General features: G+C 35.2%; 3 protein-coding genes across 3 annotated transcripts; 1 reads left to right on the forward strand and 2 right to left on the reverse strand.

Moving 5' to 3' along the window:
* Positions 1-31: 31 nt before the first annotated feature.
* LOC120253226 (50S ribosomal protein L1-like) lies at positions 32-5292 on the reverse strand. Its single transcript, XM_039261551.1, is given in 11 exon segments — positions 32-497; positions 1039-1085; positions 1311-1398; positions 1601-1708; positions 1786-1812; positions 1814-1831; positions 1921-1985; positions 2515-2620; positions 2710-2751; positions 3201-3287; positions 4702-5292. Coding segments are annotated over 11 exon segments (1215 nt in total). The 5' UTR covers positions 5251-5292; the 3' UTR covers positions 32-419.
* A 1006-nt stretch (positions 5293-6298) lies between these two features.
* On the forward strand, positions 6299-10484 carry LOC120253084 (O-fucosyltransferase 8). The gene is given in 12 exon segments (XM_039261358.1): positions 6299-6667; positions 7425-7514; positions 7594-7644; positions 7646-7697; positions 7793-7863; positions 8197-8285; positions 8787-8907; positions 8997-9140; positions 9409-9743; positions 9824-10064; positions 10146-10187; positions 10189-10484. Coding segments are annotated over 12 exon segments (1866 nt in total). The 5' UTR covers positions 6299-6307; the 3' UTR covers positions 10459-10484.
* A 130-nt stretch (positions 10485-10614) lies between these two features.
* On the reverse strand, positions 10615-14226 carry LOC120253085 (nucleobase-ascorbate transporter 2-like). The gene is given in 16 exon segments (XM_039261359.1): positions 10615-10955; positions 11036-11196; positions 11287-11364; positions 11438-11529; positions 11627-11685; positions 11760-11831; positions 11833-11847; positions 11924-12020; positions 12097-12281; positions 12360-12419; positions 12503-12578; positions 12664-12764; positions 12828-13004; positions 13177-13274; positions 13369-13476; positions 13654-14226. Coding segments are annotated over 15 exon segments (1575 nt in total). The 5' UTR covers positions 13460-13476; positions 13654-14226; the 3' UTR covers positions 10615-10742.
* Positions 14227-21122: the final 6896 nt, after the last annotated feature.

The following is a 21122-nucleotide window of genomic DNA, read 5'->3' on the forward strand; positions in this document are numbered from 1 at the left end:
AAAAAAAAAAAAACCTAAAACACCGACAAAATTATTGGATGTCTGCCCTGTGACATGACCTCCATTCTGTTTAGTTTGAATTTGTTTATTGGTACATAAATAAGAACACATCAGGCTCTCATTCAAACGTTCAACATTCACAATTTTCATATGTAGAGTAGCACCTAAAAAAAATTTCCAGCAATACTGAATGGTGACAAAAGTTTGTATTTTTATGAGACATTAGAGGCCACCAACTTTGCATTGTAATTGATAAATGATAATTAGACCCTGCCTGCATGCCTCCCGGGTTTAATAGAATGTCTTCTTTGTAATGTCGATTACCCGCGAGACGGGCGTTGTGAGCTACTAAGGAAAATATATTAGAATTGCTGCATCATACGGTTCTGAGTTTCCCAGGTCTGGATAATAACAGAATATCACTTGACTTGTAGTTTGACGTAGTTATCAGCGGCGACAGATAAAGATTGTATCGAGACAGGGAAACCAGGGCCCATCTGCATCGGCATGATCAAAGCTCAGTAGATTAAATGCATAAATTAATAAGATGTAAAAATGGATGATTTAAGATTTGGAATAAAAAGAATGGACTGCCAATCAACCAAATGATCGAAAGCATATTACATGCCATGCTGCTAACTATGAATCACTGTACTAATACGCATGGAACATGTATAATTTAGTTTTCCTAGTGTTAATCTATTGCTGTGCTAGAGATGCTAAAGAAATGCTACTAATCATTGGTCACTGGTTGCTACTCCAGTCCGCTAATCAATGCAGTTAATCTACATGTGAATAAAAATGAGCAGCTCAGATGAACACAATGGCAAAAGAAGATCACTCACCAGAAAGGAAACCATGATTTTTCCATGGTCTATCTAAATATATGATTTGAAAATTTTATTGTGTAAATCATGCGATCATAAAAAGAGAGATGATTGATCACTTGTCTAATTATGTTATGCAAGGTCTTCTCTCTAAACCTTGGATGTTGTTTCTAGAGCATGACAAAATCCACAGAGGCAGTAAAATGCTTACCGTGCTGCTTAATGTGAAGTTTTTCACATACCCAGCATATTTGGAAGCTGCAAAACCAAACATCAAAAGTAGTTGGTCACAAAACTGAATAGAGTTGACCAACAAGTTGGATATTATATTTAGAATATTGGAAGGCTGTTTTCACTAGTTTTCAATGACAGAATAATGTGTCCTAGTATCAGTGTGCTGTGCTTTTGAACAACGCATCACTGTACTATGCTCATATAAACATAAAATCGCAACTTTGTGTTACAAATTATGCAGCTACTTACTCTTCTTCAGGCCAACAGGTTTTGCCAGCAAAAGAGCATTCACAAAAGCTCCAATATTTTCCCGTAAGGCCTCATCTGAGAAGTTAACCTGCACAAAGAGATATGTCAAACTACATTGTGGGCAGGAAAATGTTCAATATCAAGTTCTCCTTCAACATTGAATCTTATCTGCTCAATCAAAATTGAAGTAGATATATGATTAGATAAACTCCAGAGTAACATGCCTTCCCAAGCCCTATTAGTCACATACTATTTTTCATGCATGATAAAGAAACACCAGAGTAACATACCTTCCCAAGCCCAACATGTATGATAGCAGTTTTATCAATTTTGAAATCAATGCGACCACTCTTGGCTTCTTTTACTGCAATAGAAACATTACTGGTCACAGACCCTAGCTGCAGAAACATGGATTATCTAATTAAAATAACGCATGAAAGTATATCATATCAAATTGATAAAGGAAGAAACTCACTTTGGGATTTGGCATTAAACCACGAGGGACCAAGAATCCTAGCTATCTGTTCAAAAGAAACCCATAAGCATGATCATACAAAATAACCACACATGTAACTGGCACCACAGCAGAATATTTCAAATATCCATATACCTTGGAAAGGCGAGGCATGAACATAGGCGTTGCTATGCACTTATCAAAGTTAATCTTGCCACCTCCTACACAATGAAGGTAGAGTGATTTATGCTTAACACAAAGCAAGTAAAGGTGAATAAATCCTCTTAAATAGCAGAAAACATATAAAGTTTTTATTCTGCTCCAATAACAGGGCGATTTGGAACTTACAGATGCACTAGCAACCTTCCATACACAGCAATCATCTGCATTATGTCTAAGGCTGACACAATTATCCGGTTTCTAACCAACAAGTATGGTTGGACGGTTTCACATGAACACATGAACATAGGAGGACAATCAAGAATCAAGAAGCTACAAAATTTAAAAGGAAGGAGAAAGTGTTGTTCTATCAACCAATATAAGATAATATAGATATGTAGTAATACATTAAATAATTAAAAATTAAAAAAAAAATCCTTTATAATTTTCCCTGTTTGAATTAACACAAGTATTGGCAATTTGGATCTGTCCACCTATACATTAAAGCACCAAAAAATATCTCATCAATTAATTCCTTCAGGAATGACACATGGAGGATGGAAATGAATATAGATGAAAATTTTGAATTACCAGTTTTTATTTCCTCAATGAGTTCATCACCACCAACTATATCAGCACCTGCAGCTTTTGCTTCCTCCGCTGCAGCACCTTCAGCAAATACAGCAACCCTGACAGTCTAAAAATTTACTAAGTGTCAGTAACAAATAGGACTTACAATTGGCCATTGTTTATCCACAAAAGGCTGGTACATAGATCTTTTAATACCTTCCCAGAGCCATGAGGAAGAGTTAGAGCACCCCGTACCATCTGCAAGGTTGTAGAGGTAATGTTTAGTGATTATCTGGTTGAAAAAGTGAGCTAATAACATGCAAAACACATACTAAAAAGTATACTTTTGTAATTTAAACTAATCTTCCTCAAGAAATCACAAAATGTTTATCTTGGTCAATATTCTTCCACTCGATTAAAATTAATCATAATAAAAGAAATAAGACAAGTTATTAAGAAAAAAATAGTTAGAACCTAAAACCATGCCAAAGTTATCATTAATATTAATAAGCAATATGCCAAAAAAAATGTACAGAAGTCGGTGAGACACTCGCTTCAAATGAGCAGTCAGGAACTCAAGGAATGCTATACAGAGTATATATATATATATATATATATATGTATATAAGTTGGTCCACATTTTCAATAAAAAGAAAAAAATAATATGCATAAGCAACTAAAACCAGAAAACAAAGTGCAAATTGAACCTGATCTCCTCGACGCGGATCCACACCAAGGTTCACATGGGCTTCAACAGTTTCAAGGAAATTACGCTTTTTCGTAGTTGTACTAGCCTGAAAAAATTCATAATTAACAAACCAGCAAGGAAACAAATATTGGTAGGATATCCTGATGAGGGACTATGCAATTATGAAGTAAAAAACTAACAAATTCTGATGTGTTAATGCAAAGCAAAGGGAAACAATAAGATGAACAAGCGCTTAACAAATATCCCAGTTGTGTTAAAGTTGAGATAGTAATGCCCCTAAATAATAACTGGTATTGACAGTGTACGGAACTTTCATGAGCACATAATCTAAAACCACAACTTAAACTCCTAATATAAGCTATGAAATAACAGTGAAGTGGACATTTTGTGTCCACCATAACTTTGTTGGACAGCTACCTAATTTTAGAAAGCACCAAAAATTTTGTTTTAAAGATGAAGGAGAAAAGAATCAATAGGTTTATGGAGTTAGGTTCAGAATATCCTCAGTAAGGAATCTAAAAGATTATTGGCATCAAATGATTAAGAAGGATGTAAGCCACATGCCTTTTAACATAGAACATTGATGAGTTTGGAGTTATCTCCCATAGAGAAACTCAAAAATCGCTAGATAATCAACAAGTATCAAAGAAAAGGTTTAACTACATTCCTTTCCTGTATTTAAGATGTTTGGAACAAACAATCATGTTTTGCCTAATTTTTATCATCCTGTCCTATCCCACCTTATATGGCAGTAGCAGAAGTTGAGAAAGTTTCCAGTGAAGCACAACAAACATACAATTATGATGTGAACCCTTCAGATCTGATGTTCGAATCTTATTCAATATAACCTTTTGAAACTTATAACTTGCAAAACTACACACCAGCTGGCAGATAGAAGATCAGCCTAATTAGTTCCTCAAGGTAATACAAAACAACAATTCTACTACACTCAATTAGGACAAATTTAAGAAAAGAAGTCATATAAAGGTTGAGTGTCACAAGATAAAAAAATATTTGACTGTTGTTATCTACTAGTACAATTAACTTTGCTACAATCTTTGGTAAAGGTTCATCATCTTTGCAAATAAGAATGCCTTAGCATTGCATTTAACAGAGAAACCTTAAGATATTATAGATTGAGGAGCTCAGATCTATAACAGAGGCATGAATAGCTTATATTTCACCAACAGCTCAATATCTAAAATATTAGGCCCCATTAAACCACATTTACCAGCTAAACTTCTTTAACTCTGACTGCCGTGCATTCTTAGCATCATAGAACAACTTTCCTTCGAAATTTATCAACCGTACAGGAATAAAAAAGCTTCAATGTTCTTCTAAGCATCAAACAATAATTCCTATCCAATGCCACCCATAAAAAAGACGACTTTCTGAATTTTGCTTTCCAAAATTAGTTACAGAGCTAAAAATAACGAAAACCAATAGTAAACAATTCATATAATCCCACGAAAAACGATAGCCAGCTAACAAAATCCAACCTTCATTTCCCTGATGGCCTCCCCGAGATCCATTGGTAGCTTCTGCGGCCGCTTCTCCTGCTTGATCAGAGTCGGAAATGGGATAACCTCTTCCGCTTGCACCCTAAAATAACTCTTCACCCGCTCATTGCTCTCAATCTCCCTGGCCTCTCTCTTCAGCGCATCATCCCCACCCTCCGTAGCCTCCGAAGTTCTATCCTCAGGTAACGGCGCCACCTTCGTAGGGTACGATACCGGGGAGATCCTCGGCGCATCCTTCACGAACCGAGCATCCGCACGGGTCCATGGCCGCGGTATCGGCTGCTCCGAGGAAGAATCCGGCACCGTAGCTTCCGGTCGAGCACTAGAAGAATCAGATTCTGGTTGAGGTGCCGGAGTTTGAGAGGGCGCATCAGAGGACGAGGACTCTTGCGGCTTAACGGGGTAGGAGATTGGCTTGATCACAGTGGACGAGTCGGAGGAGAAGAAGCGGAGAAACCCTAGAAATGGGGGTTTCGGAGCCGAGAGATGGCGACGGCCATGAGAGAAGAGGAGTTCCAGGCGCGCCATAAGCGTGTGAAGCGGAGGCCGCGAACCAAATGTAGGGGAAGGGTTCAGGAAGAGGGTTTATGCAGGTCAAAAAGACGAAAATGCCCCGAATGAGGTTATCACTTTTGGAAATTTGCATAAATAACCCCAGATTGGTGAAATTTTTTTTTATTTGCTCCAATTAAACTTCAAATTTGTTTTATTTATTTAATCCAAACCATCCGTTAGTTCAGCTATCAAAACAACATATTTGCTGTTGACTCAGCAATTTTTTTTAAAAAGATTGTATATAGTCAAATGATAAATTTATATTATCTTATAGATGAGTTAATAAATTCTTAAAAGATTGTTGAGGTATCATAACTAGTGCATCACTATATTTTTCTATCATTTGACACCCATTTAAAAGACAATCGTTAGTGGCCTTTATAAAAAAAAATTATATGGTATCTTGATATCAGATCTCCAGCATAAGTGTTCATATTTAACCAAACAAACACTCCTCAGCTTGCATAAGATATTAACTTATCCACTGACACGTTACTTATCCATATTTTAAAATATATATTCTGCAAAAAGACAATATTTTTATATAAAATTTATATATATATATATATATATATTTTTGCACCAAATGCAACTAAACTACTTGAAAGGAAGTTTAAGGAACTCCTACTTAGATAATTTCCCATTAATATTTTTATTTGTTTAAAAATATAAATATACATATTATTTAAAATTCTATATATATATATATATATATAAATATGTCAACAGTCTCAACTAACGTGCCATGATTCGCTCACTTCGCGGGTCTCGCGCTCTCTTTTCTTAGAACAGACGACACCCTCTCTGCATTCGGAGATGAAAAACCTTTAGAAATCATCGAACTTCAACGCCGTTTGGTGAGCTCCAGATTGGAATGCGATCGCTCTCCCAATTCGTTGGCAGGTCAGTACTCCCTCCCTTTCAATTTACGTTTTCTCTGTTCCAATCTCTCAAGAAATCCATAGAAAACAGTATTAGAAATCCATGCCTTTTGAGTGGTTAGATTGGTAGGTGAATGATTTGTTCTTAAATGAAAAGTGGTTCCTTTCTTAGTATCAATTGGGAATTTGGGATGGTGGTGGGTAATGTGAAAATCATGCCTTCTTCTTTGAAGAAGAATCGTTATGGGAGGCATTCTAATGTTTGTTCTTTGCCGGAAAAATCAGTTCTTGCTCATGGTTTGAAGAGTGATGGTGGTTACTGTGGTGCAGCAGCCAAGGGATTAGAGTGCGGAAAGCGGCATATGGTGATATGGAAGCATTTGAGGATGCTTGGTTTTGTTCTTGGATTGATGACTTCCTTTTTTGTGCTTGATTCTTTGATGCTTAGTGTGATCCATCATCTTAGTGCTCGGAGTGCTGGGCCTTCTAGAAAAACTATGGGGTTTGAGGTATGCCTATTAATTGTTTGATTGGTTTCCTATGTCTACATTGTGACTTGAATGTGGTTTTTTCATGATGATGAGTGGCATTTTTAAATGGAATGTATTGCAGGTGATTAGAAATGTTAACTGATGTTTCAGATTTCCTTATTATAGGTTTTCTTACTGAATACTGAATGCATGTCATAACTCATGAGTACATTCAAATTCATTAGGATTACTTATGCAGTTGAAAAGGGTGAACTTGTAATATGATTGAGAAACAGAATCTGCGTGGGTGACATGCATAGATGAGTATTGGTTATAACATACAAACATTACTAGTTTGGGAATCATCGTGGTGAATAGAAGCTTGGATTAGGTGGAAAAGGTTGCTATCAAGTTGTGTGGAAGATTGTGGCTGTACAGTTTCTTATAATTTCTTTTCACACATGCCCCCGCTCGTGCACACACACACACACATATATATAGATATATATAATAAAGGAATTTTTGGTGGATGAATGCTATGATTGTAAACAAGGAAGAAAGGAGAACAATAGGAGACAATAGTTGTATTGAAATTGAGAATTGACCTGGTATATCTTTTGATTGTTTTGTTTGTGATTTCTTTCCATTGTACCAATAGCATTAAAAATATGAATCTTGTTTTAGAGAATATAGAAAATTCACTCTTTTTCATGGGATTGATGGTTAAATTGTAGAACTATGAGAGCTTACATTGCTGTGAGCTTGATGAGTTTGTCTGACAATTTTTTTCTTGAAGGATGGAGGGAGAGGATACATTGTTGAGAAAACAAAGGCAAAAATGATGTACAGACGGCTAGACAACTTGGCTGATAAAGCTCTTTTAATGGTTTGCCTCATATTATAATGAGTGCTTACTTTTCTAGTTGTGCCAACATCATGATAAATTATGGTATATGATTTCTCAGCAGAATGAAGTACAGAATGATGAGAATCTGCTATGGGAGGAACCAGCCAGGGCAAGCATCTAGGTGGAAACCTTGTGCTAACAAAACTAACTCACTATATCAAGGTAAGACAATAAGTTGGTAATGTCATTCAGTTTATTTGGAATTGTGCATTGTTGACTGTTTATCTTCTATAATCATAATCTGTTTCTTGAATCAGGGCAGGCTGTTAATCACACTGGTTTTATATTGGTGAGCGCCAATGGAGGACTAAACCAACAACGAGTTGCAGTAAGCAATCATTTAACTATATTATTATTTCCAACTTCCCAAAAAAAAGAAAAGAGTTAACTTGAAATGGTCCTAAATTTCAATGGTTGTCTATTTTAAACTGTTTGGAGAAGGTTTTGCATGAATGCTGCTTCTTCTGAAGCAGTTATTTCACAATTATAGTCTACTGCTCGCCTTCTGAAGTTTAGAAAAACTCGTGAACTAAGTTAATTGCATATTCTGAAATGATTTATGTCACCATCACCTCCTTTAATTACCTGAGATTTTCAATATTTTTCTTGACTAGTTGACTGTATGTATGGGCAGGTTATCTGACGAAGTTGTTTATTACAGGTGTGCAATGCCGTTGCTGTTGCTGTTCTTCTCAATGCAACCCTTGTTCTCCCTAAATTTCTTTACAGCAGTGTATGGAAGGATAGTAGGTTCGATAACTTTTCTAGTGATCTAAAATCAATTTTATAATATTTTTTGTTGGGATCCATGCCATCTCTCAGTATGTATAATTTGCATTGAATTCTTCTTTGTGATGTAATATTTTCACAAGTATTTGCTAAAATTTTCAATTCATACAACATGAAACTCTTTTTAAAGACTTAAGAAATTTCAGCACTTGAATTTTGCACTACATAGTATCTGATAGAAATCGTAGCTGATAAATTTTGGTTCCATTATGGAATTTATATTGCCTTTGCTTAAGGAGGTTTCCATTACTGCATGGAATGCACTGTTCAATTTTGACTTCTGATATGAAACCATGGTTCAATTTATGAACTCCCTGTGGAAGAACAAGAAAGTTTATTTTGTATTGAAATGAGTCAAAAATTGCAAAGCCAGTTTATGATCCAGTAATGTAGATACAATATTTCTTTGAGAGTTTTCTCCTCCTTTAGTGATTCATGCGCTCTGATTTGATTGTAGTGCAGCCAATTTGGTGATATTTACCAAGAAGATTATTTCATAAATCTTTTGAAGGATGATGTGCGTATTGTGAAAGAGCTGCCTTCTCATCTAAACTCACTTGATATTGAAGCAATTGGTAGTCAAGTAAGCTCTTACTGGTTCCCTATCCTTCTAATAGCTAGATAGAGATATGTTACTGATTAGTTATTTATGCCTTTTATTTCCTTGCTCAGTTTACAGACATGGACATAATGAAAGAGTCAAAGCCTATAGATTTTGTCAAAATAGCGCTTCCTGTTCTAAGAAGAAATGGAGTTGTTCATTTCCTCGGATTTGGAAATCGGCTTGCATTTGATCCATTGCCTTACAAACTGCAGGTACAATTAATTTTCATTTTGATTCCCATGTCCTGTTATTTCATTCAAAACGTTCTTCATTATTTTGAATCAAAGATATAGTTTAAGGTCCATCCTTATGTCCATCAGAAATACTGTTTGTGAGTTCTTCAGCAGAATTTTCCATCTGCATTTACACCACTCATCATTGTACAATTTTTGGGGGTTCACAAAAGACTCCATTTGATTACTGTCAAATAAGTCATACGCTGGATGATCAGAGGCAAATGATTGTACTCTTGTTTTGCAGAGGTTAAGATGCAAATGCAATTTTCATGCATTAAAATTTGTGCCTCAAATCCAAGAAGTTGGCTCTTTATTGGTCCAAAGAATAAGAAGGCACAACTCAATGGTGAGTAAACTAGATGCACAACTTCTTGGAGATCATATGCCTAAAGCTCCAACAACCAATCTTGATACATCATCACAAGGGTCATTCAAGTATCTAGCATTGCATATGAGGTTTGAAACAGATATGGTGGCATACTCACAATGTGATTTCGGCGGAGGGGAAAAGGAGTGGAATGAGTTACAAGCATACAGGGAGATTCATTTTCCCACACTTGTGATGAGAATGAAAAATGAGTAAGTTTCTCATACAAATGTTATCTACCATGAAGCATTCATTCGCTTGTTTTCATGCTAAAATACAAGTATTTTCTCAGATCAATATCACCATCAGAATTGAGAATGTTGGGAAGATGCCCATTGACACCAGAGGAAGCGGCACTGATGCTCTCCGCCCTCGGCTTTAAAAGTAGGACTTACATCTATCTTGCCGGTTCTCATATCTATGGTGGTCAATCAAGAATGCTTCCATTCACCAAACTCTATCCAAATTTGGTCACAAAAGAAGATCTCCTTACTCCAAGTGAACTTGCACCTTTTAGAAATTTTTCTTCAAGAGTGAGTTCCACTTGAAGCATTTCAAATCCATACTACACTCTTGATAGTAATCTTGATACAAACTATTATATTTCCATGCAGTTAGCAGCATTAGATTTCATTGCATGTGCAACTTCAGATGTCTTTCGCCATGACTGATTCCGGGAGCCAGCTCTCTTCACTTGTTTCTGGTTATCGAGTGTACCATGGTGATGGCCAAGCACCAACATTGCGGCCGAACAAGAAGAGGTTTGCTAAGATTTTATCTGAGAATGAAACTATCAGCTGGGATCAGTTCAAGGACAGGGTGACGAAGATGATCGATGAAGGTCACAGAGTTCGTTCACGGCGTTGGGGAAGAAGCATTTACAGGCAACCAAGAACCCCAGGCTGCATGTGCAAGGACTCCTCTTGACAAACCTCAACCATGAAAGAAGTTTTTCTCCAACTTCTGGAAATTTTGTTGAGCTCAGTCTGTGAATATTTTCTTATTGCATTCAATGTCATCATTGTTTCTTGTTCAAACTGAATCATGATTTCTTCTGAAACTTAGATCAGTAGTGTAGGGGGAAAGAATAAAAATAAAGTTTTTATTGCATAACGATCCAAGGAATACAAAACATAAACAAATTAATTCCGACACTTTCTGCGACCGATCGTCATTTGCTTTGCTGTAAGACTTTGTCGATGATTTTTCGATCAAGATGGAGGAAAGAAGCGGTTTAGGTTGAAAGGAAGAGTGTAGAACTCTTCATTCCTGCTATCACCTTTGAAAGTTCGGAATCTGGCCCACCATGGCATTCCTCTATCCCTTGCGGTGTCCTTGAACTCAAGAGTGTTGTCGAGGAAGACAGCCACGATCAGTGCAACAGTTGGCGGTGACGAGAAAATGGTGTTTATGAAGTCATTGAACTGTTATTCGAAGAATTAGTTAGTTTGTATTCATTCGATAAAGTCATTGAAACGACATATGAAGGTTAGTAGTAACAAACCCATCCAGCATCTGTGTGTGCAGGTCCATGGCGAGCAGATTGGGTGTAGCTGAAGAAGTATTCGGGAATAGAGAGACCAAGGAACAGGGACACGCCGGTGATGAAAAGGTTGCGCATTGAGTTCATGTTAGTGAACTGCAAAAACGAGAGGCCTACGGCCGCTGGAACGGGCAAATGCAACAAAAATTTTAGAACCAATACATAATAATAAACAGATTGATCATCGTATTGACAAAACACAACACACATACCAACAAGACCGAACAATACACAATAGACTGCAGCAAATATCGGGAACGGTATTGATGCAAACAGAGCTCCAAATTTTCCTGTAGAGAAAATACGCGATATATAAAATTCTCACATGTATGTATTTCTTGGTTGTGAGATTTAGACACGAACCTAACATAGAGAAGAATATCATAAAACCAGCAGATATTTGAACAACTCTGCGGCTCCCGACTCTGGTTGCTCCCAGAAGCCCCACATTCTCTCTGTTTTTATTATCAGTATAGTTTGTAGTAGTTTTCAGTATAAATAAAATCATTCCATCAAGCATAATTTAGGATAACATGCAGTAGAACAGCTTACACAGAGACGGTTGAGCCAGTGCATGTGCCAAAGAGTCCATCTAGTAGAATTCCTATCCCCTGATCAAATGATTTCCAATAAATATTAAATGCATGAACATCGAGTGATGAGAAAAAAAGTTCCAACAACAAACCTGCCAGCCGATGCCTCGACTGAGCACGTGAGCAGGCGGTGGTGTAGCACTCGCTAGTCGAGCTGCAGCCTTTGTAGGCCCCTGTCGACTATGCACAAGAATAAAGCAGTTTGATTAAGTTGCAGTGTCAATTCCTCGACCAAACACATGTCAATTATAGTTACCTCAATTAAAGAAACTAGCACGGCAGCCATCATTCCGAAGGAATGTCCAGCATCAAATGTTGGCGCGCCCCACTGCAGTGGATACGGAATCTTTATCCTGAAAATGGTGGATGGCACAAACTTTAGCTTGGTGATAAAAAAAGCCGACAATGATGGATTGAATTATTGCTAACCATGGAGCAGCGGAGATAAGATTGGCACGGTCCGTGCGGCAATGTGATTGAGTGAGCGGAGGACTGTGTTTGTATGCACCGCCCACAGTTAGCAGGTGGGCATAGAGCCAGATGATTGCAGTGGCTGCAAGTAGTGCAAACCTCTCCAATAATGGCACACGCCTTGTATGTATATGCTTCAGATACTGATTAAAAAGATGGAAGAGCATAAGAAAATACGAAATCCAGGCACAATGATAAATCAAAAGCAAGTAGTCTTATACCTGAGAGAACGCAACGAATAGGATAAGCATTGGAACTCCGATTTCCACACACTTTCCTACCTGATATTTACAAGACAATATGAGCTCTGGCATAATACATAGTTTGCAAAAGACCGAATTGTAAGATAGAAGTGATATGATACCACAGGAAATCCTCGATTGAAAAGGCCAAAGCCAACTGCGGCAACAACCGGAACCATTCCAAGTGGACTGAAAAATCTGTTTACATTAACATAGAGAATCACATTAAGCCAATGTAGAGCTAGTGCATTGGCATGGTGTAAGAGAGTTAGATGTAGTAAACCTTGAGCAAATGCCCCATAACTGACTGTATCCTAGAATGATTTGAATGCTAGAAGCAACAATCAAGGCTCCTTGAATTGCTCTTATGGTTTGGAGGAACCTCTGCATTAAACGGCTAGTTAGTAAGCGAAGAAAGGCCGGCCATTGTTTAGCGAAGTTGAGTACCTCATGGCCATCTGGTATATCTCTAAAGGATGAGTCCTGAATTATGGAGATGATGGGGACTATGAAGGCATAGGAGCCACCGATCACAGTCGGAAGGCGAGTGCCGAAGAGAGTCTGCAGCAAAGTGTTTATACCTCCCACAAACAACAATGTCTGCACTACTCGCACCTTGTCACCCTACATTTAGCAAGAGAAAACACTTGATTAAATGATGCAACTCTAATTTGTGCACAGAAATAGTCACAATTGATTTCTAGCTATTAAGTGACAACTAGAAATGAATGATGAATCAATTATGAAGAATTCACAGAACAAACTGAAGGTGAATTTGAAAGGAATTCAATCTTACATCAGTGCCACCCATTAAGGGAACTAAAAAACTTGGGATCATTACTGCAGTTCCTAAGGCAAGTATGTAATGCTGAAATCCCAAAACAACGGCTTCTCCTGCAACACATACAGAAGGATAGGCAAATATATGAACTACGTTTTGAGATTTAAAGAGTATCATCAACAAAAATTCAATAGAAAACAAGCATACCCCAAGATGGATTGGAGTCGATGCAATACTCAAAGCCCTGGAGCTGGTCCATGGGTGGATGAGTGATCTCCTCTGGTTTGATGTCTGCCATCTGTCCAACTCTGAACACTGAAACAGAGGAAAATGAGATACAAACTGGAAAAAAAGCTTTGATTTTTATCAACTATATTCCCCTTTTCTTCACTTCTGAAACTGAAATTCTCATTCAAACGAGAAGATCACAATTCGCTATGTCAGTAAAGAGGAAAAGATTGAATCTTTGTGCTTTTTTTCAATGTTTATCACCTCAGAGAAGAAGAAACAAGTTGGGGTTTATGCAGAGGATATGGAGAAAAAGACTGAATCTTTGAACTTTATTTTCCCTGCTTTCAAACTCACTAATTGACAATTTCAATGTGATAAGAAGAACCAAGTTGGGATTTATGCTGTGAATAAGATCAAAAACAGGGAAACAACCCCACCGACAACCAAAACCATTCAGAAAGCTTGAATCTTTAAGCTTTATATCCTCTTTCCACCTCAGTTATTGACAGTCCCAATGGGAATAACACCAAAACAAACAGCAAACCAAATCAAAACCACAGATAGAAAGCTTAAACCTTTAATCCTTCAATCCCAGACAGAGAATCCCAATGAGATGATAACAAGATCACCAAAACCAATCAACAAAAGCAAGCAAGCGAGAAGAAGAACAAGAAGAGATAGACGATTGAAACTATGAATGGATGAGGATGAGAAGCAAAGAGGTGTCACTCTATGCAAAGAGATGTACACAAAGAAGGCAAAGATTGACAAAAAGAAAAAGGCCCTTTGCCACCCACCCACAGAGTCTCTCTTTCTCTCTCTCTCTTTTTCTCTCCCTCTATTTATTCCTTGAGATGTCTCAATGTGAAAAGGGCCGTTGGTTTTCTCCTGCCCAAAATGCCCCTCACCTTTGAAACAATAGAAAACTTCCGGCAAATGGAGGAAGTTACCGTTGGGTGGTGCAGGACACTCTTGTGAGTTGTGAGTTGTGACTGACACCCTCTTCCTTCTCTCAAAGAGTAAAAGCTGGTAACTTTGTGTGCTTCCTTGTTAATGGTGATACTTATATAAATAGATATATAAAGATATTCATATATAGAGAGTCCAAAGACTGCATTGAATGCATGTTTGATTTTTCATCTTACCTTTTTTATCTTTAAAGTGTGTGTGGGTCATGGAACCAATTTGCAGTAGAAGACAAGAAGACATGAGGCTCTGAAAATTCTTGTGGGGCATTCACAAGATTACTTCTTTAGCATGAGAATCCACTCACTCTCTATATATATTATGAATTCTTTAGCAGGCTTTGATTGTAGTTTGGTTTGTGATTGTTTTAGTAGTTGAGAGATGCTGCTGTTTCTCTTTCAGCCTTCAGGACATTGTTTTCAAGTTTCAACTCTGGAGACTTGGGTTTGGATTCTGTTCTGCTTCTTTTGCATTTATCTCCTTCAAACTTTTTGTATTTACTTCTTCTTCTTCTTCTTTTTTTATTTGTACTTTTGGTGAAATGTTTAGAAGAATTATCTCAATATTTAAAAGGTTACTTTTTGACTTGCCTGGTTAACTTTTGAATCCATGTATTTGTTAATACTTATTTTTAAAAATAAATCGTGTTTGGATTAAAATGGTTCATCCTACTTGATGGTTTTTTTTTTTGCTTTTGAAAGTGGGAAGAAATAAAAGTATATTAAAAATTGTTTTGTTCCCATCTATTTATTTATTTATTTTAAATAAATATGAGTAAACAAAACAAATGTCAAAATTATACGTAGATTTTTTAATTATATCACGCGTCTCCACTTTGTGTCAGTGGAAAGTCATGCTCGTGATCTTACTCATACATAGGGATTTGGTGTTAATGAGCTAAAAGACTGTTGACCTAATTTATTTATATAATTAATTTTTGTAATAAACATTAATTTGTTTTGTATTTGCTGAAAGTAAATATTGTGAATATGAGATATTTGCCAAATAATGAATTGTTGGTCATACAACAATTTTTTTTTTATTTAGAGTTTTTAAGTAAAACATAAATGAGAAAAGTAATGGTAACTTCATCTATTTTTTTAAAATTTTCGAAAGATCCTTCAAATTTATTAAATTTCAAAATATTTTAAAAAATTAAAACTTTTTAAATCTAAATTAAATAAATTTTACGAACTCGCATTTCCCTCATGACACCTCCACAATGTCCTCACACATACACCTTTACACTTGTGATTGGGAGCAAAAAGGGCAAGTAAAACCCTCTAGTTTCTAGACTAAAGTAAGTATAATTTATTTTTATTTTTTTGAAAAAGACAGGATAAACCATAAATTCATTATAAAAAAAAAGAGAGGAAACAAAAGCCATAAAACAGCAAAATAAAGCAAAAAGGACCCGGTCACCGGAGGTAAAGATCAGGAGAACAAACAAGATAGGAGAAAGGAAAGGAAGGCATCATCCAAGAGAAGGGTGATGAGTCGCTGGGAGCCTGGGAGGATTAAACTAAATTGGAGCAGATAGAGGGGGTTCATTAGGCTCTCGAGCCGAAAGCTGGCTGAGTCGGGGGTCTAGGGTCCAGAACCCGGTGCTTATCAACTAAGAAGGTTTTCAAGTTCACTTGTTGGAGTCGGTTGAGTTGGGGATCCGGAATCCGGAATCCTAGGGACCGCAAAGGTCAAACTACGCTTAATCACAGGGATGCACTCCTTGAGAAGAGCTCGAGGCAGATCAGGGGATTGTATCAATCCAAGCAAAAAGCAAGTGGTCAGTTTTACAAATAATTGAGATGAAAGTCTAAAACAGGAAAAGAAAATATATGCCGATTGCGTTCAGCCCAAATAGCCCAACAGACTATCCGAATAAGAAGGTGACCAAATGCTTAGAATGAATCCCTTCTTTCATCCCCCAAAAGGTCCAAACCTCCCCAAGGGATGGAGACAAAGCAGCCCCCAAAAAGCACCACAAAATGGGCCAAGATCATGATTGAGAAAGAGCACAAAAACAAGAGATGTTCATTGTCTTCCTCAGCAGCATAGCAAAGGATACATGTGCTAGTCGCAATACGGTTACAACTCCGTTTGACCAGAATTGTTTATGAGAGGATTTTGTTGTGCATGGTTAGCCAAAAAGAAAGGCTTTCACTTTGAGAAGACAGTGACCCTTCCAAATAAGGATGGGCATGGAGCGGAGCGGGGACGGGGAGTATCTCCCCACTCACTCCCCCATCTTGGGCGGGGATTCCCCGTCCCCGCCCCAATTGGGGAATCGGGGAGGAGGATGCCCCACTCCCCACCCCACGGGGCAGGGATCCCCACCCCGGACTCTAAACATAATTTTTTTAAAAAAAAACAATCCACTAATCTGATGTTTAAATTCATGGACTTAGAATCTTAGATACCAATTAAAACTCATCTTTATTAATAACAAACATGATATTATATTATATATTTTCTAATTTTTATTTTAACACACTTCTTACAAAAATCCAATAATCTAAGGAAAAAAAAAATCCATTAAATTAGATATTAATTGAGACTAATCATTACTAATAACAAACATTGTATTATATTATATATTTTTTTTTTATTTCAACAAATATATATATATATATATATATATATAATATTTTGGGGCGGGGGCTCTGCGGGGTGGGGAGATCACTCTCCACCCCCACCCCGCTACAGTGATTGGGGAACTTTTATTCTCTCACTCCCGCCCCTGCGGGGGAGGAAACCGTGGATTCCCCGTCCTAAACGAGGAGGATCCCCGCGGAAGACGGGGATTCCCCAGCCCCATGCCCATCCAAAGGGCTTTACTGAAAGCATAACGTAGTCCGCTATCATTGAGGAGCATAAGCAATTACAACTAATGTTGCCTTGTGTGCTAGAGTTTTTTTAGTATTATATTAAAATATTAACAACATACGATCTAATTGAAAAAGAAACCTAAAGATAAAATTATAAAAACAATTAAAAAAAATAGAGAGACAATATTATTAGAATAAAAATATACAATAAGTTTTTAGTAATTTTACCAAAATACATCCCTCGCCATGGAATATTTACAAAATGGTCATCATTAAAAGGTTTAATTTGCTGAATAATTGAAATGGTTGCTCAAAAGTGATCACGTAAAAACAACAAACAAACAACAAACAACAAATAACTACAAAATACAAATAGAAGTAATCATGCGACAATTTTTACTTTATTAAAGAAACATTGCAATTCCTATTTTCGTGTACTGCTATGTTTGGTTGAATGAAGAAAATGAGATGGACAAGCAATTAATTACTTGGAAAGAAATATTGTTGCCAAAAGATTTTATACTCCGCATTAACCTACTGCAAAAAGCATGGTATGTAACATTCAAATATTTTGAGTTCAAATTCTGCTAGACATAAGTGATGCTAACAAATCTCTAGTGTTAGGTTTGCAGCTAGCATTAAGCCTGATTGGATGACCAATTCTCAATCCATACGTATCGTATTTGTCAAAAAAAATACATATTATTAATATATTTGCTTTATTTAACTAATTTTTTAAATAAATTCATAAAAATACAGGGCCACTATCACTATGGTTGAACTGTAAAGCATTTGATCCATATGCAGGAGGTTGAGGGGTTGACAGTTGACTTAATGATTAACAGCTAAATAAGGTGTCCATGATGGCTTTTCATCAAATTAATATTTTTCTTCTTCCCATTAGTGATAAATGGGTTGGATTAGCATACATGGTCCTTTAATATATATATATATATATATACATTTTTTTTCCTTGGATGATAATATATATATATATACATATACACATCCAGCCAATGTCCAAAGTCATAAATACATTTCCTTAAATTCTTTTTCCAAATTTAATAAACAAAATATATATTTATAGTGACTTACTTAAAAGCATAGTTTAGAGTTTTTTTACATCAACTCAAGTCAGGCGATCAACGAGAGAAGATGATCTTTTATGTTCTTCATTTATTCCCAATTTATTTTTACTATTTATGTGCTTGTTGTATCCCAGTCTCCATCTCTACTAGTGATCTATCTATTCTATTTACTTTTTTGTCACTCTCAATTTTTTCAATGAACATGATTTATTCACTTATTCATGTTTCAAAAAAAAAACTTTACTTAAAAAAAAAAATCCACAAATCACTTGTTTAAAATGGAGGGTTTCAAAAGTTAATCATTAAAAAAAAAGTAAATTAAACTTTTGAGAAAACCCACTTATTTAAATTGAAAGCTCATAAAAAAAATTAACTACTAAAAAAAATTTATAAAGGCTTCTATTAAAAGTTAAAACCAAGAAAAATAAGCTCACCCATGTCATCCACCCCAAAGTGAAAGCAGTTTTCTGAAAACATGTTGTAACAGAGAAAAGACCTCTTAAGAATCAAGGGACATAAGACTGCAGAAAAAGCTAAAATTATTATTATTATTTTTTAATCTTTTTATCCATGCAACAACAAAAGTTCCGGTGAAAGTTAAATGAAAATGTTATAAAAATGGGGGAGGATGAGTCAGCAACAGCATGAAGTACATACAAAGGAATCTCCCCCTCAACGTCCACATTTCTCCATGCTAAGCCAAAATAACCCTCATTTGCATGCATTTTTTTTTTAATACTTAAATATTTATTAAATCTCTGAGAAAAGAGAAAGCTATGCATGGTGCAACCCCACCATTTCATCTTCACACTATCCAATAAATAAATAAATAAATAAATAAATAAATACAGTTCATATAAGTAAAATGATGTTCTTTTGTTCTAACATGTTACTCACACTGTCAATGTTTGTTTGTTGGCCGCTTTTTCTACTTTCAAATGTCTCAAGTAATATTCTTTCTTTCTTTCTTTCTTTTTTTATTTTTCTATTTCAGATATGTAATAATTATATAATATTCACAAACGTTTGTTGTGTGGGAATCTGATTTTGTTTATAATAATATTCAGGGTTAGGTTTGTCCATGTGAAAATTTACTTGGTTAGGATACATAGTACAATATATATATATATATAGATGATATTCTAATTAAAAAACAAATCGTGATAGTTTAAGTTTGGTTACGTGTATTGTTGGTAAAAATATAAAACTATTTTTCAAACACCAATTATTAAAATCAAAATGTTTATTTAAGAACGAAAGAAAAGTTCATCCAAAGTGATAGCTGGTTTGGGTTGTTTAAATAAATTTGTTTGAGTTCAAACTCTTGTATATGTAAAAAAATACACCAATTTTAGAGGTCCATTCTTTTATAAGGCTCTCATTATCTACTCCCATAAAATTTATTAGTCAAAAAAACAACAATAATAATAATAATAATAATTCAAAAATATTATTATTATTATATACAATTTTGATCTAAAAATAAAAGAAAAAGAAGTATTGAGTTTTTCTTTGAATAATCCACCTATTGTACCTTTATTATAAATTAAGGTTCTATAATTAATTAAAAAATTGAAGGTATTATTGTTATTTAAAATTATATATTGAGGGTATTACACAGCCAGAGTTAAGCATTTATTTACTTTCATTAAATTTTAAAAAAATTATCTAAACAAAATAAAAGTTTACTTTTAGCCCTCTTTAGCAGTCTTTTTTACTTTCTTTCATAAATCCTCAATCCAATTCACTATAAATCCTTATGGCTTGTAAACCAAATATTCCATTTATTATTATTATTATTATATATATATATATATATTTTTTTTTTTTCATTCAGACATATTGTAAATACTAAATAGTAAATACCCAAAGGCTTCTCAAGAATTACATATTCAAATGAAAAGCTGCTTTATTGTCTCTGAAAAGTACTTTAGGAAAAGAAATTAAAGTTAATATATATATTTTATAAGAATCCAGTTAACAGTATAAGAAAATTCTACAGTTAATATATATATATATATATATATATATATACAATCTATTTATAAACCTCAATTCAAACTTAATAATTACATGATGAGACAAAAGTTAAATAACACAAAAAGAAAAGTTAAGATTTGATTAGAATCATAATTAGAGATTAGATTAGATTAGATTAGGATCAGGGTCTCCCTCTCAGAAACAGAGACAAAGGATACTAAAAAGGGAGGAACCTCAACACTTTAATAAGGTATGATACAAGGAAAGAATTGTAGTAGAAATGTGGGACCATCATTCAACTTTGAATTATTTGTAGAGATTCTTAACTTTCGGTTCATGCTGGAAAAGTATTATTATTACATCAGCCTTATCAATCAAGATACTTAGTCTGGGACCAAACCTTATTATTCCAAGTCTTTATCAGCATTCATGTCCTTATCTTATAATGTAGGGTAACACCCTACCCTACACAACACTGATTGTGTACTACTTAATGCTATTAAGGTTTTGCCAACCTGACAAGCTCTCTCAAAATGAACGTCAAAAACATGGAAAAGATGGGTGATTTGTTTCCATCTGGGCGTTCTATATGAAAAAAACATAAAAATAAAAAAACTTGTGAATATATATATATATATATTTTTTATCAAAAAACTGGCCTTTTGATGTATTAATACTAGATCTTCTATATAAAATGTTCTATATAAAATATTCGTATTCTGTCAATACCGGTCCAAACCTCACTGCACTCAGAATAATGATAGAATAATAATTTCATGCATATAGTATATATCTAAAAAATACTTGCAGATTTATTTATTTATTTATTTATTTTTTTAAAACTGATATAATTATTTTTAAGAAAAAAAAA

This window comes from Dioscorea cayenensis, chromosome 26 (genome assembly GCF_009730915.1).
Source record: "Dioscorea cayenensis subsp. rotundata cultivar TDr96_F1 chromosome 26, TDr96_F1_v2_PseudoChromosome.rev07_lg8_w22 25.fasta, whole genome shotgun sequence".
NCBI lineage: Eukaryota > Viridiplantae > Streptophyta > Magnoliopsida > Dioscoreales > Dioscoreaceae > Dioscorea > Dioscorea cayenensis.